This window comes from Quercus lobata, chromosome 8 (assembly GCF_001633185.2).
Source record: "Quercus lobata isolate SW786 chromosome 8, ValleyOak3.0 Primary Assembly, whole genome shotgun sequence".
Classification (NCBI taxonomy): domain Eukaryota; kingdom Viridiplantae; phylum Streptophyta; class Magnoliopsida; order Fagales; family Fagaceae; genus Quercus; species Quercus lobata.
In genome coordinates this window covers 47,177,062-47,193,137 of record NC_044911.1, presented here as the reverse complement: position 1 = coordinate 47,193,137, position 16,076 = coordinate 47,177,062, and the positions used below count along the sequence as shown (strand labels likewise).

Below are 16,076 nucleotides of genomic sequence, written 5' to 3'. Positions count from 1 at the left end.
AATAGTGGGGGAGCTTTCGCGTGGCTTGTACGATTGCCAAGATGGCCTTTTCGAGGGGGAGGTAACGGATCTCTGCCTTGTGAAACGATTTGGCCCAGCAAGTAGGTGATTTTGGCCCAAAGAACCCTAGACAATGAATTTGTAGAGAACGGGTTACAGAACTAGGCCTTAACGAAGTGAATGTTAGTTAATTTTAGGCCATGCAGCAGTTGAACGTAAGAATATCTCCTTTTTGTCCATTGGATGTTCGGTCCGATGAGACGTATGAGTGCACCTCTGTTATTAAAGGATATAGTCTTTCTCTCTCTATCTCTCCTTCTTTCTTTTCTTTTTTCCGATCCCTTCTTCATGGGGATGCCCTTCTCTTGTATAGCCTCCTTAAAGTAATAAGAGTCTTCCACTTGTTGATCATCTGGACCTTCACTTGAGTGCCCGTCCCATCGAACATCCACCTCACCTTTCTGTGAGTTGCAGTGGCCAAGGTAACACTGTTCGCCTGTCCTCTCCACATTAATGCGGCCAGAAAAGTAGCTTCCTTGCATTTAATGCGGCAGTTGTGGTCTCCCCCTGAACATCCTATACTCTCTTCCTTCTCCCGGCTTTGTGAGGCTCGTCCTTACTACCAATATTTGTTTGGAGTAATTCCTTATTATAGATAGGGTGCACGTTGGGCCCATATTTGGTATGTTCGAGGAGACACTCCTCCTCGGACGTCTTTTTAAATAAGTTTGGACTTATCAGGGTTGGGCTGGAAGTCTTTTTGGCGCCCCATTTTCTCCTCAATCGTGGCTGGACTCTGCATGAGGCCCAAGGCCCATTGTTTGACTTGGGAATTTTACCCTTACATATGTAATAAAAGCCAAATAATGAATACTATTTTTAAAAAATTAAATAATATACATTAATATTCAACTTCGGTTAAATTTTTCTTAAAAAAATTAGAAAATATTTTTCTATCATTAAATGGATTTTTTAAATTTTAAAAAATTTGAAGAAAAAAATTAAAAGTTTGGACAAGGACAATTAACCATAACATTTAACATAAGTTAACGAAGAGGCTTTAATTGAACAAACTTAATACATAGAAAACTGAAATAAACGAAAACAAATTAGAGAACTTAATGAATTATGAGAAAACATATAGCATTATATTTTAAAATTGAGTATCATGCTCACAAGTTTGTTCACAAACACATTATTATATTTGTGCTTAACTCCTTTTATAGTTGAATCTAAAACTAGGCTTAATCTTAGGTAGTTGGTTAGATAAACAAATACAAACAAGTTTTTTTGTTAGTCAAACCAAGTAGATTTGACTTATTAAAGTTGTCCGTAAACAACTTAATTCATTTACAACACTAAATATCAAGACACAACTTGGTTTTTTATTTTTTGGCAAACTAACGTAATGCACTAACTCTACTTACTTGTTAAGTTGTGAATTGAAGTTACGATTTTTGTTCCTCCAAAATAATTAGTTATAAAATTTTATCCAATGATTCACTATAAATATATTAAACTATTGTCATATTTTTTTTTAAGTGAAACTGTATTATCAAATATTTAAACAATTAAAATACTACCCAACTAAACTTAATTATCAAATGTTTTGAAAGTTTTAAAAAATAACTTTATTATTTATTTTAACTTATTATATAATAATTTTATTATTATTATTAATTTGGTTCAATACTATATGTGTAGGGGGAGTGCCCACCAAATGAATAGTGGGCCAAGGAGGACCCATTAGAGCAACAACATAAAAGGCTTGGGCCAAACCCAAACCTTAACATTATAAGCTCGAGGACCTGGGAGGGCCATGACTTGCAAGATGACTCCTGCTGCCCTCCGAGATAATTCGAGAATTATTCTACCAAGGAAGGATAAACAGTATAGTTGAGGATCATAACTCGGCCCAAAATTATTGTTAAGGACATGAAGAGAGTAACACAAAACCTAAAGCAATAGTCACCCCCGCATTAATTAGATGTTTCTACCTAATGTCAGTCGCATTGAATGATGAATGACTAACTTGAATAGTAAAAACACCCCCAAAAGTCTTCTTGCATTTTCAAAAAGTAAGGAGAGAGGTGTCTGATGGGATTAGCTTCCTATGTCATCCAACAAGATAATGAATAGCTATAAAGGGAGGAGATGAGAGGATAAAAGGAGGACCTGGACCTCAGGAGAGGGGATCCTAGTTTTTGAAGAGAGAGAGAAAGAGAGAAAACACTTTGTTATAGTTTGAATACCTTTTTTATACCTTGGCTAAGGCCATACTTTAGTGAAATATAGTCAATTAGTTCATCTTGATCTTCAATCTTTCTATTCAATCTTCTCATTGTGGATAATCTTCTCATTTCATATAAATTAGTTATGTCGATCATATTCATTGGGTTTGTTCATCATTCCTGTTGTTTTTGACCCCCACAATATGCATTCATTATGAAAATTAAATAATTTTGTTATTTTAAGTTTAATATATATTTTACTATTCAATTTTGATTATACTATTAAAATAATTTTTGATTTCAAATAATTATTTAATTAGTTATAATTATATTATTATTATTTTTTAATTTATATAGATTTATTTATTCAATTTTGATTATATTTTTGAAATATATTTTTCATTTTATATGCAATTACTCATTATTAATTAGTTATCTTTCAAAAGTCATTTTTATAAAAAATCAAGTAGTTAAAAATAAAAATTTATCTTTTATATATATATATATATATATAAATTCAGTTTTTTGTTTTAACTTATCGCTACCTCGCTAAGAGCTTTATAGTTTAATTAACACTTTCAATAGAGACATCCAAGTTTTAAATTCCCTTCTCCTAACTGTTGATCAAATTAAACACATACACACACATACATATAAATATCACCGAGAGCCTTGTAGTGGCACTACTTTGTTTGATTTGAGAAGATCCTCTCATGTTAGGATATTTACAGCCCGTTTGATACGTGTGTTTAAACAACAGTTTTTATTTTTTTGGAAATAATACATGTAGGTGAAAAAGTGTGTAAAAATATGTGTACTATTGTTTAAAAACTGAAAACATGTGTATAAACACATGATACAACAAACAATTTTCATCATTAAAACAAACGCATGACTCACCATTTGATATAATTCTCATTCCATATAAAGCAAACATAAGAAATACACAACAATATTTTCCATATATTTTTTTTGTTTTGATATATTTCAAAGTGCAACATCATCATCTTGATTATATTTCTTTAAAAGCAAGTCAATGCCTATATCAATTTTTTTTTTTGGGGTGAAATTAACAAGTTTTCCGTTGGAAGTAATTTTAACAAACAATAAATTAACTTTAGTACCCCAATTAGGGAGAAAATGGGCAAATGCCCTTTTCTCCCAAACTAAGCAGTGTTTTGTCCCATTTTCCAAACTAATTAAGGAAATGTCCCTCTTTTGTAATTCGATTTGAGATAAATCGAGTTTAAAAAAAAAAAAAAAATTCCAGAGTCCTATAGCGGCGTTTTTAAGTACCTATAGTGACGTTTTAAGGACCTATAATGACGTTTTGTAACTCGACCTCCATGAAATCGAGTTATAGGCAATTTTTTTTTTTTATATAATTTTTTTATCTATAACTCGATTTCATAGAGGTCGAGTTACAAAACGCCACTATAGGTCCTGAAAACGTTACTATAGGTTCCTTAAAAACGCCGCTATAGGGCCTAACTCGATTTATTACAAATCAAATTTTAAAAGAGGGGTATTTTCCTAATTAGTTTGGGAAATGGGGCAAAGAGCTGCTATTTTTGCCCGAAAAGGGCATTTGGCAATTTTTCCCCCAATTAGTTTTCCTTTTCCATATTTAAAATTTTCTTTTTTGAATAAAAATACAAAATGTCATTATTGGATTTTCATGCGATAGATATTGCGACCATGCAAAATCCAGTAATGCAAACGTTGGATGATTATTTGTCACTCCCACCTAATTTCTTTATTTTTGTACAGATTCTCTAATTCTTATCATAATTCTTCTTATTGTAAGTTTCTAGATTTAAAGGGACATTCGTGGTACTCAACATTCTTGACTGTCCCAATGGGTTGGCTCTTTCTGTGTAATACACAAGACCGACCATTTAATGAATAATGCATGAGAAAGTTATTGAAAAGTAATCATAAGTAAAAGAATTTGTAAAAATAATTGTGTAATGTAATTAAATTAGGATTTATTTAGAAAATGCCAAAAGTAATTTAATTAAAACTTCATTAGTACAGGGTTGCTTTATTCTAAGTTTCTAAAAGGTAAATAATGAATTCTAAATGAGTTTTAGTTAGCTCAACGAGTGAAGTCTCTAATGATTGAATAAGAAATTTAGGGTTCAATATCCCGTCTAGTGTCTACACCAAAAACTGATTGGTGTTTTGGTCTGATGATAAATAGTACAATCATCAAAAGTAGACTGGATATTGAAACTCTATTAAAAAAAAAAGAGTAAAATACTATTTTGGTCACTAAACTTTAAGAAGTTTATTTTTTGTCTCTAAACTATTGAAATGTTTATCTTTCATCCCTAAACTATTGACAATATTTTATTTATGTCCTTAAACTTTTCCAAAAGTTTGTTTTTATCCCTATACTATTGAAAAAAAAAAAAAAAAAAAAAAATTCTTTTTTCATCCCTATTTTTATCTCTAAACTATTGAAATTTTTTTTTAACAAAACATAGGGATGAAAAAAGAACTTTTTAAAGTTTAGGGACGAAAAAACATTTTAATAAAGTTTAGAGACCAAAATAGTATTTTACCAAAAAAAAAACTAGTAAAATTTCTTATCGTCGAATAAAAGATATGAGATTCAATTCTGCCTACACCAAAAAACCAATTGGTTTCTTATTTATTTTTTTTATAAAAGATCTGGAAAATATTTTTCAATCTTTAATTGATTTTTTTTTTCAAAAAATTTGAAAAAAAAAAAAGTAAACAATTTGACAATTAACCGCAACATTTAACAAAAGTTGATGGAGAAACCTTAATTAAATAAACTTGATACTTAGAATGACTGAAATAAATAAAAGCAAAGTTAAAGGACTGAATGAATTCTGATGAAAATTAGATGGTGTATTTTGCATTTTAGACTTAAAAATAATACCCCAAATAAAATTATACTTCAAGCTCTTTTAGAAATGTAACATAAATTTCATTATTTATTCTATATTATATTAATAATCTTTCATAAAAAAAAAATTTAATATTAAAAGTTATTTCATACATGTCATGTTTGCATTATGTGACTTAATATAAAAATTACAAATCGTATAACATAGTTTTACCATATGCTTAAATTAAAACTATGAATTCTTTAACTCTTTTTTAATCACCCACTCAATAATTCTCTATTATTAATTGAAAGTAACAGAATTCCTTTAAATACAAAAAATCATTCCATGTGAAATTATAAGATCTCTTCAATATATGCCTTCAAATCATATTCCTTGGTGAACAAGAAATATTCATTAGTTTTTTTTATTTATTATATATATATATATATATATATATATAATGATTACATTATTTTTTTGACAAGGATTAGACATTCCTTCCACACAAAAAATGTCCTCTAAAGTAACCAAGTTGACCTTCCCATCAAAAAAGGCCAAATAGGGATTGGGTATCCAATAGGAATGTGACACAATTTTTAACATAGACATTGTTGATATGATATTCTCACTATTCTCTGAATAAAATTTACTCATTTCATGGTTCAGATTATAAATTATAGATTTAAAGGTGTATTCAATGTCACAAGTCACAACATTTAAAATTTTAAATGAAAATCACTTTGTCATGTACTAAACATAAAATCTTAATTATAATATGTTTCAAGTGAAATAGAGTGTATCATGTTCTGATACATACTTGAATCCAATCTCATACAATTATTAATAACAATAAAAAGCTCATTAATTACATGTTGTTAGCCATCTATAGGTAATTATGCTTTATCTATGCTATCAAAATTTAAATAAATAAATAAAATGTTTTCTGTATAGCATTTTTTTTTTTCATATCTTTATATGACTAAGATGAAATAAATAAATAAAGGCGAAAATGCACTTTTGGTCCCTATATTTTGGGCCTATTTTCAATTTGGTCCCTAAATTGATTTAGCTCCTAGGTCGGTCCTTGATTTTTAAAAATTGTTTTTAAAATAGTCCCTACTGTCAACTTAGTTACGGAAAATGCTGAAGTGGCAAACGAAATGCATTATTTGCTGACGTGGCTAGTAAAATAATAATAAAAAATATATTTAACATTTTTTAAATGCCATGTCAGCATTTAAATTAATAAAAAAGCCAACTTTTAAAAAAAAAAAAGTAAATTACAATTTTTTTTTTAAAAAACCTTAAATCTAATTTAAACTTAAATCATTTCTTAAAAAATAAAAATTCATAATTCTTTTTGTTTTTGTTTTTGGTTAACCTCATCAGCTTAAAAAAAAAAAAAAAATCTTCTACACTCTCTACCACTAATCTCAAACTCCTTCTCTCTCTCTTCACCCAACACTCTCTACCCCACTAAGCTCACAAGCTCAGCCTGCTTCTCCACCAGGCGTCGAAGCTCACAAACTCACAAGCAGATCATGCCGTGAACGTCGGTGATCGCTGCTATTGTTGGCATCGGACAGCGTGATCTGCTTGTGAGTCCGCTACCGTTGATCTGATTGAGTCGGCACAAAACCTCGGGATGGAGAATCCACTGTCGTTGTTGGCATTGGATGGCATGAGAATCTTCGCGAAGGACAAGATTTTGTCCTGACCCGCAGTGGCGACGTCGTTTTGGCTCTTAGAAGGCTTCGATGGACAGTTGACGAAGTTCTGTTGAGCGTGAATAGGATGGAGGAGGAGCCTGGCGAAAACCTCGTCGGTAACCAGATCGGCGAGGAAATCAACTGTTCTAGGTTTTTTTTTTTTTTTTTTTTTTTTTTTTTTTTTTTTTTTTTGCGGATTTGTATATTTTTCTGGATTTATGGGTTTGATTTCCTAGAGGTTTCAATGTTGATTGTGTTGGAATTTTTTGTGCTGAGATTGATTTTGGGTGGGTTAGTTAATTGGGTTTGTCTTGATTTGGAGAAGAACATGAAGAATGAAGTTCATGTTCTAGGTTGGATGTTTCTGGGTTTGACATTTTTCTAGGTTGGAGGTTTGATGCTTTTTTTGGGTTGGTTTTCTCATGTGGGTTTGGGTTTGATGATTTTTTCATGTTTAGGAGGTTTCGGTGGAGGACAGGGATTTTGTATGAAATTTTGCATTGTTCTGGGTTTGATTGTTCTTGGATTCGGGAAGAACATGAAGAACAAGTTCTTGTGTTCTTACCTAAAAAATAAGGAAAGCAATCATAATAATAATAAAATTAGATTTAAAAGTTTTTTTTTTTAATTTAGTTTGAATTAAATTGAAATTGAAAAATATAAATTATTTTTATTTTTTAATTAAACTAACATGGCTTTTTTTTAATTCAGAAAATGCTGACGTGGCATTTAAAAAATATCAAATAAAATATTTTATTAGCCACATTAGCGATTAACATGCCAACAGTACATTACATTTGCCACTTCAACATTTTCCGTAACTGAGTTGATGGCAAAGATTATTTTAAAAACGGTTTTTAAAAATCAGGAACTGATCTAGGAGCTAAATCAATTTAGGGACCAAATTGAGAATATGCCCAAAATGTAAGGACCAAAAGTGCATTTTCGCCATAAATAAATAGAGGGGAAAAGTCCTAGGAAAGATATTTTCTGTGGTGGGTTCCATCATAGCTGAATATGATAATAACCACAAGAATTCTATTGCTCATTATCGTTTTATCCTTTATTTCAAGACTACTTCATGAAAAACACAAGCTTATTGCAATTTCTTAATATATAAAAAGCGACTATGTCGTTACAATGCTTTGGTACTGTGCACCTAACGTATTTCACTGTACATCACTGTAGTTGCAACAGTGCTTTGGTTTTGTGTGTCCTTTTTTTTTTTTTCAACCCTTTTGTTTAAGTTTTGCACAGTATCTACAATGCCAAGCGGCACTGTAGCTACAGAAGTTGCATTTTTTTAAGTCTTCCGTTTGTATTTTTTTTTTTTTTATATATATATATATTGTTATACTAACACAACAAATTTCACAATATTTTCACAATTATTGAGGTGTCAATTTCTTATAAGTTAAAATGAAATAATAAAATATGAAACTGTGACCAATCACAACTGAAAATAAATGTTTTGTGAAAATGTTATGACACTTATTAGTACTTTTTGCACTGTAGCTATAGTACCAAGCAACAATGTAGCTACAGTGCCTAATATATATATATATATATATATAGGAATCTGTTTGTGTTTTTTTTTTTTTATTTATTTATTTATGTAAGCTGGTATATATATTGTTATACTAACACAACAAATTTTACAATATTTTAACAATTATTGACGTGTCAATTTCTTACAAATCGAAATAAAATAATAAAATACGAGACTGTGACCAACTACAACTAAAAATAAATGTTTATAATAAAAGTGTGAATGCGCGCACAATGTCTTGGCACTGTACATCCACTGTTTTTGCACTGTGCAGCACTGTAGCTACAACAATGCTTTGGTTTAGTTAGTCATTTTTTTTTTTCAGTAATCGGTTTGTGTTTTTTTTTTTTCTTTTAAATATTGATGTAAGCTGACATTTATATTGTTATACTGACACAATAAATTTCACAATATTTTTATAATTATTGATGTGTCAATTTCTTACAAGTTGAAATAAAATAATAAAATATGAGGTTGTAGCCAACCACAACTGAAAATAAATATTTAAAAAAAAATGTTACAACACTTATTGTTATCACAATATTTTCACAATTGTTGAAATCTCAGTTTCTTATATATTAAATAAGAAAATGCTAAATCCACAACATTTTAACATTAATTTCACAACAAATCATATGTAAGCTATTAGTGATGGATAGCACTGAGCTACAGTGCTTTTGGTTTATTCAACTGACACTGTATCTACAATGCCTAAAGTTTTCAGTGACCAACCACAATTGAAAATAAATATTTTGAGAATAACAATAACAATGTTATTAGTTTAAAACCAATAATAACTTGTCATTTAGAATTTGTTCTAAAAATGTTATGAATGTAGTGTAGGGTCGCAATTCGGAGCCCAAGCCCAAGAAGTATGGGGTCTTGGTCCAAGGAGCCCGGAAACAATGAATTTATAGAGAGTGGGCCGTAGAACTAGGTCTTAGTGAGTTGGACAACGGTTAGTATTGGACTATACAACGATTTAACTCAAATAATACATGTTAACGTCCATAGATTTCAGTCCGAGGAAGGTAAATGAATATATATTGTTCTCTGTTTGAATATTATGACCGTTTATACTGCTACAGTATTCTCTTTCTTTTTCTCCGTTCCATTCCTCAAGAGAACTCCCCATCTTATATAGTCTTCTTGAAGCCATCGTGGTCCTACACTTGTTGATCATTTGGATCCTTACTTGAGTACTTTTCCCATCGGACACCCCCTTTCAGCCTTCTGTGAATTATTGTGGCCAAGACAGTACTGTTTACAAGTCCTCTCCACATTAATGGCACCAGAAAAGTAGCTGCAACGCATTTGATGCGGTAGCAGCAGCCTCTTCTTAGATATTTTGTATTTCCTTCTTTCCTGTGGGTTTGTGGGGCGTGTCCCTACTGCTAATGCCTATTGGGGGGTCCTTCTAGCAACCAAAGTGCATGTTTGACCCATACTCATCACGCCCGAGAAGGCATTCCTCCTCGAACCGTCCTCCAAATGCCCCTTGTTTACGAGAGCTAAGTTGAAAATCCCTTTAGCAACCATTTCCTCTCCTCGGACATTACTAATCGTCCCAGGTGGGGCCCAAGGCCCATTACATGATTTGGAGTCTTTGCTCCTGCATGTAGCATTTCTCTCAAATTTAAAAAAAAAATATATATATATATATTCAAATTCTAAAATTAAAGATATTGTGAAAATATTATGATATTTTATTGTATTCTTAAACTTCTTTTTTAATATAATCAAATTAGGTGAGCCAAAATTCACGATTTTACACAGAAAATTTATATTAATTTTCTCAGTACTGGGTAGCACGTGCAGCCAACGCTAGTGTAATCTGTAATGAGCGTATCACTGGACTCAGTCTAAAGTCCAAGAAGATATAAACAGAATGCAAACAATTTCATTGAGCATATTCCACTTTTATTCACAAAATAGTTGGCCCCACGATTTTCGTCTCTTGTCTTGTGATTTTTAAGCCTCAAAAGAATCCTGAGGTGGCTGGGCGTCTCAGAATTCCCAACCGTTGTGTGGTGGCTATGTGGAAAGTGAGACTATTGGCTTAAACCACTACAAATGGTAGCTCACTTCTTCTTCGTAATTCATTCTCAGTAACAGTTCAGTGCAGCGTATAGGAGTCAGGTCTAGGCATTGGTGCATAATCCATTGTACATGCTTGGAGCTGAACTCAATTAAGTCAATGTAAGTATCTGTGTTTGCTTTTGTTAATTGATTGGTATGTGGCTTTCTGTTTTATACCTGTTTTTTAATGTGTTTTCCCTTCCTATTTCGTGTAGTAAATTTGTAATGTTTTCTTAACAAAGTGTAGTCAAGAATAGATGACTTCAGCTTTTCAGCCCGTGAATTTGTTTTTAACAACTTGTACATCACTTGACCCAAAAGTTTAATTGTATAAATCCAGCTATATTATATATATATATATATATATTAGTCATTTACTCTTGTGGTTACTGATTAGTACCCATATGGAACTTACCACACCACTCACGCCTGAATATTTCAATATAATGTTAATAAGCATCAATGGTTTATATCAAATTGCTGTAATTTTCTTGTTTCATTCTTTACCAGAACAAAATATCACCAATGGCAACTGTGGCTGGTTCAAACTTTGTATCAACAAGTTCTCGTGTCAACTATGGATCAGTAACTTCTGGATCAGAGGGTAAAGCAGCACTGATGAAATTTGGTTTAATGAATCACACCATGACTCACAATGGGTTAAGATCTTTGAACAAAGTGGATGAACTAGTGCATGTCAGTACCATGGCAAAATTAACTACCAGGCAAACCAGGAGTAAAACATTCAAGAGTGGGAATGCATGGACTTCACGGACCATTGTTTGCGGAAGTGGGATGAATTTGATCTTTGTGGGGACAGAAGTAGGTCCCTGGAGCAAAACTGGTGGACTTGGAGATGTTCTTGGAGGTCTACCACCAGCAATGGCGGTCAGTTTAATTAGCATTCTCTTTTGCCTCATTCTCTCTTTAACTGATGAATGTATTGGATGGACTTAATTGCCATATATATATAGGTTTCCATGAGAATATGCCACCATTTGGCAATGCTTTAGGAAGTAGAGACTTAATTGTAGAATTTTGGTAGTAGATGTTTAACTATAAAGCTCTTTAGTATTTTGTGTGTTTGACAAATGACAGTAATTAGCGTTTTAAAGTTTTGGATTTATAAAGCATATAAACGGTGAATATTGTAAAGGTTTTTTCTTAAAAGCTTTAGCCTTAATGTTGTTTTCATCTTTAAGGATCCTCTTTAACTTTTGCAAAATTGTCAAACCTTTGGCAATTTCATCTAAAAATGCTTTGAGACACACTCTAAAAATTAATAACTCACTAAACTCAATCCTTGTCCAGGCCAACGGGCATCGTGTTATGACTGTCTCTCCACGTTATGACCAGTACAAAGATGCGTGGGATACAGATGTTGTAATTGAGGTATATTCTAGTCTACATGCATGCAAACTTTATATTTCATTTCCTTCTTAGAGGTTTCGCTCTAATAGGCAATTTTCTATGTTTAAAACATTGAAATGCCACTTGATATGTAGCTTAAAGTAGGAGATAAAACCGAAAAGGTTCGCTTCTTCCATTGCTACAAAAGAGGAGTAGATCGCGTTTTTGTGGATCACCCAGCGTTTCTTGAAAAGGTTGGTCCATTTCATTATCCTTTCATCTTACTTTACAGGTACAATTTTTAATGTGTCAAGACTTTTAGAGAGTCAAACTAACATAGGCTTGAATCGATTGATAACTGAACATATAGGTGTGGGGGAAAACCAAATCCAAAATTTATGGGCCTATGGCTGGAGAGGATTTCCAGGACAACCAACTTCGATTCAGCTTATTATGCCAGGTTCATAATCTCCATCCTTCTAGTTGTATATGATATGCTTTTCTGATCTATGCAGTACTTCGCTGGAAAATAGTTTGAGAGCAACATAATTCGTTGCACAATAGGTTTTCCATCATAACCTTTGCCATACCAAGGGAATGTATAGTAACCGAAGTAGCAAGAAAGAATGGGACTTCTATGGTATACTGGTATTGTTTAAAAAAGAGGACAATAGTGGAACTTTAGCATACATCAAAGATTTAAGGGTTAAAGACAATAGTTTTGCACCAAAATATATAGATCACATACTTGAGCCTTGAGGCATGTATTAACAATAAGGTGACACAAAAAATTTCACAACCGATAAGTTGACATGTTTTGATTGGTGTATAATAAAAGTAATGTTAGTAATGAGTTCATGTTAAAGTGATGTTACACTAATCATAGCTTATCATCTTAACAAGTTGTGAAAAAATTATGAAAATTGTTGTCTCTAGTATTGCTCATGTCTTAATTTCCTTCATGTGGCTCAATAAGGTTGTTTGAAATAGAGGTTGCACAATAAATTAATGAGTTCATAGAACTGTTGAGAATAGTATGTTTTAGTAACAATCACAAATTAGCGTGCATGCAATCCATGAATGTCTATTCTAGTTTCATATTTCTGTATTGATTATCTATCCTTTCTTTAATGTATCATGTTTATTCATATCTGACCCAAAAACACCATTCACTCTGGTTATAGTTCCCTAATTTATCAACTTCTTTGGCTTTTAGGCCGCTCTAGAGGCACCAAGGGTTCTAGCACTTAACAGCAATGAATATTTCTCTGGACCATATGGTACGGACATTCATTTGTGAGGAAAATTAGAATATAAACTCCTTCCATTATATAAATTTTAAGCATTGTTTCTTTGATATTCCTGCGTGCAGGTGAAGAGGTCATATTCATTGCCAACGACTGGCACACTGCCCTGATCCCATGCTACCTGAAAACTATATACAAACCAAAAGGCATATACAGCACTGCCAGAGTTGGTTCCTCGTTTATCTCTCTTGAATTATCTATATAAGAATTCTGGTTAAAACACCTTTTACTCAAAAATGGATTTGTGCTTTATAAAATTTTCAGGTTGCCTTTTGCATTCACAACATTGCTTACCAAGGCAGATTTGCCTTCACAGATTTCTCACTTCTCAATCTCCCAGACGAATTGAAAAGCTCTTTTGATTTTATTGATGGGTATGATTTTGATCTACTCAATATAACAAAATACTATATGATGAACTTCATATGACAATAGCAACTTTGCAGGTATGAAAAGCCAGTCAAGGGAAGAAAAATCAATTGGATGAAAGCTGGAATTTTAGAATCAGACAAGGTTTTAACTGTGAGCCCATACTATGCCCAAGAACTTGTTTCTGGCGAAGACAAAGGAGTGGAATTGGATAACATCATTCGTAAAACTGGCATTCAAGGAATTGTGAATGGCATGGATGTCCAGGAATGGAACCCCTTAACTGACAAATATACAAACGTCAAATATGATGCTTCAACCGTAAGAATCTTTTCACAAACCTGTGTGTTCACATCAATCATTGTCTTTGATTAACATCCCTGCTTCATTACCCAATATTTCTCAAATTTTTGGCATTCATAGGTGTTGGATGCAAAGCCTCTTTTGAAGGAAGCCCTCCAAGCTGAAGTTGGATTGCCAGTGGATAGAAACATCCCTGTCATAGGCTTCATTGGTAGACTCGAAGAGCAGAAAGGTTCAGATATTCTCGTAGCAGCCATTCCCCATTTTATCAAAGAGAATGTTCAAATAATAGTCCTTGTAAGCCTTTTTATATTCCCCGTTTCGTTTTTTGATCATAATAGTGATCATACTACAAAAAACAGATTTGAAATTTATTATGAGCTTTGTTATATTTCTTAAGGGGACTGGCAAAAAACCAATGGAGAAGCAGCTTGAACAGCTGGAGAAAATATACCCTGACAAGGCCCGAGGAGTGGCGAAATTCAATGTTCCCCTGGCTCATATGATAATAGCTGGTGCTGATTTTATACTGGTTCCTAGTAGATTTGAGCCCTGTGGTCTCATTCAATTACATGCCATGCGTTATGGAACTGTATGATGCCTACTCAAAGTTCCCCAATCTGCTACCTATTGCTATATGTTTCTGCATCAAAAACTGAAGTAACCCTCTATTTTCTTACTACTTTACCCCCATTCCAATGACACTGCAGGTACCTATTGTTGCCTCAACTGGTGGATTGGTTGACACTGTTAAAGAAGGTTTCACAGGATTTCAAATGGGAAGCTTCAATGTTGAAGTAATAACTCATTATTCCTTTCACATGCTTCTTAACGGCAACTTTAACTTATGTGCATTTTGGTGTTAAGTTAAACATGAATCCTAACCAATGATCCTCCAGTGTGAAGCTGTTGATCCTGCCGATGTGACTGCAGTGGCTACAAATGTGAAAAGGGCCCTCACAACCTACGGAACTCCAGCTTTCTCTGAGATAATACAGAATTGCATGGCTCAAGATCTCTCATGGAAGGTGGGTGAAACTTCTTGCCAAGTAGATCATTCAAGTATAGTTTAGCATCATCAAGCCACAATAGAACATTTCTCCTTTTGTTATTAATTTTTGTTTGGTTGATTCAAAGTCCATAGAAGATATGCTAATCTGTAAATCATGTTGTAATGGCGCAGGGACCTGCTAAGAAGTGGGAGGAGGTGCTGCTAAGTTTGGGGGTGGCGGGAAGTGAACCTGGAATTGAGGGTGAGGAAATAGCTCCACTCGCAAAGGAAAACGTTGCAACTCCCTAAGAGCTATGGCAGGCCTAAAGCAAGAACTCCAAAGACTAACAAAATATCTGCTACTGTTTGTCTAACAGTCAACAGACCTTCCTTTATCGTTATTCATTCTCGCTGGGAAAAATGTTATAGTAATAGCTAGTTGGTGGTCTTAGATGGTAGTAATAGTTCGACCGAACAATGTGACACCAACAGCCAGTATATAGTATAAGGATTTTAATAGTATACATATTACATGCAGGTAGGCAAAACCAACAATTGCATTTTTATGGATTTTTCACTCAATTCTCTCCATCATGAATAAACCAATCATCTTGTTATAAACAGACATGCCAACAAGATCAAACTATACGATTTTCCTTATACACTAACTTTCCCTGGCTCGTTGCTATAAGGAACAATAAAGAAGTTACATGTCCATGGGCCATCCACTCCACTGAAAATAGATGTCACCGACTCAAATTCGCAGAATTGCTAGAAGTTCTTAACCCGATTATAAGAGACACGTTTGGACAGGAACAATCTTTCAAAAGCTCACATGGCTACATAACATAACAGACACGTTTGGACGTGAACAATCTTTCAAAAGCTCACACGGCTACATAACAACAAGGCATATAGGGCTTTCTACGGCAATAAAATGCTCTTGGAAGACAAAATTTAACTCCGAAATTTGTTATAGCCTCATAACAGTACTCTATATATTTTCATTTGAAATGAATTTTGACAAATTCAATATTAAATTACATCTAATATCCTTCATGTTTGCAAAATTACTAAAAAATTAAAAATCAATAGTTAGTAAGTAAATAATATAAGATTAACACAAAATTTAACATACGTATTTATTAGATTTTCAAATTATATAATAATGTTTATTTTATTAAGATTATAGTCCTGCAATTAATTTTATAACTAAACTTTATCCTTATAAAAGTTCTTTTCTAGTGACAAAAGAGGCATGACTGCAGCTGCAGAAATCTAACTTTAAATTTCTTGGAGGTTAGGTTCTACCTTCAGTATGATTCAG

General features: G+C 32.7%; 1 protein-coding gene across 1 annotated transcript; it reads left to right on the top strand.

The window, feature by feature from the left end:
• The first annotated feature begins 10,204 nt into the window (after window positions 1-10,204).
• On the top strand, window positions 10,205-15,370 carry LOC115957706 (granule-bound starch synthase 1, chloroplastic/amyloplastic-like). Its single transcript, XM_031076019.1, has 14 exons — window positions 10,205-10,549; window positions 10,940-11,317; window positions 11,741-11,821; window positions 11,935-12,033; window positions 12,150-12,239; window positions 12,996-13,059; window positions 13,152-13,252; window positions 13,351-13,460; window positions 13,533-13,776; window positions 13,879-14,055; window positions 14,159-14,350; window positions 14,469-14,555; window positions 14,658-14,786; window positions 14,942-15,370. The coding sequence occupies exons 2-14, from the start codon at window positions 10,955-10,957 to the stop codon at window positions 15,056-15,058; spliced, it is 1,854 nt and encodes a 617-aa protein (XP_030931879.1). The 5' UTR covers window positions 10,205-10,549; window positions 10,940-10,954; the 3' UTR covers window positions 15,059-15,370.
• The last annotated feature ends 706 nt before the right edge of the window (window positions 15,371-16,076 follow it).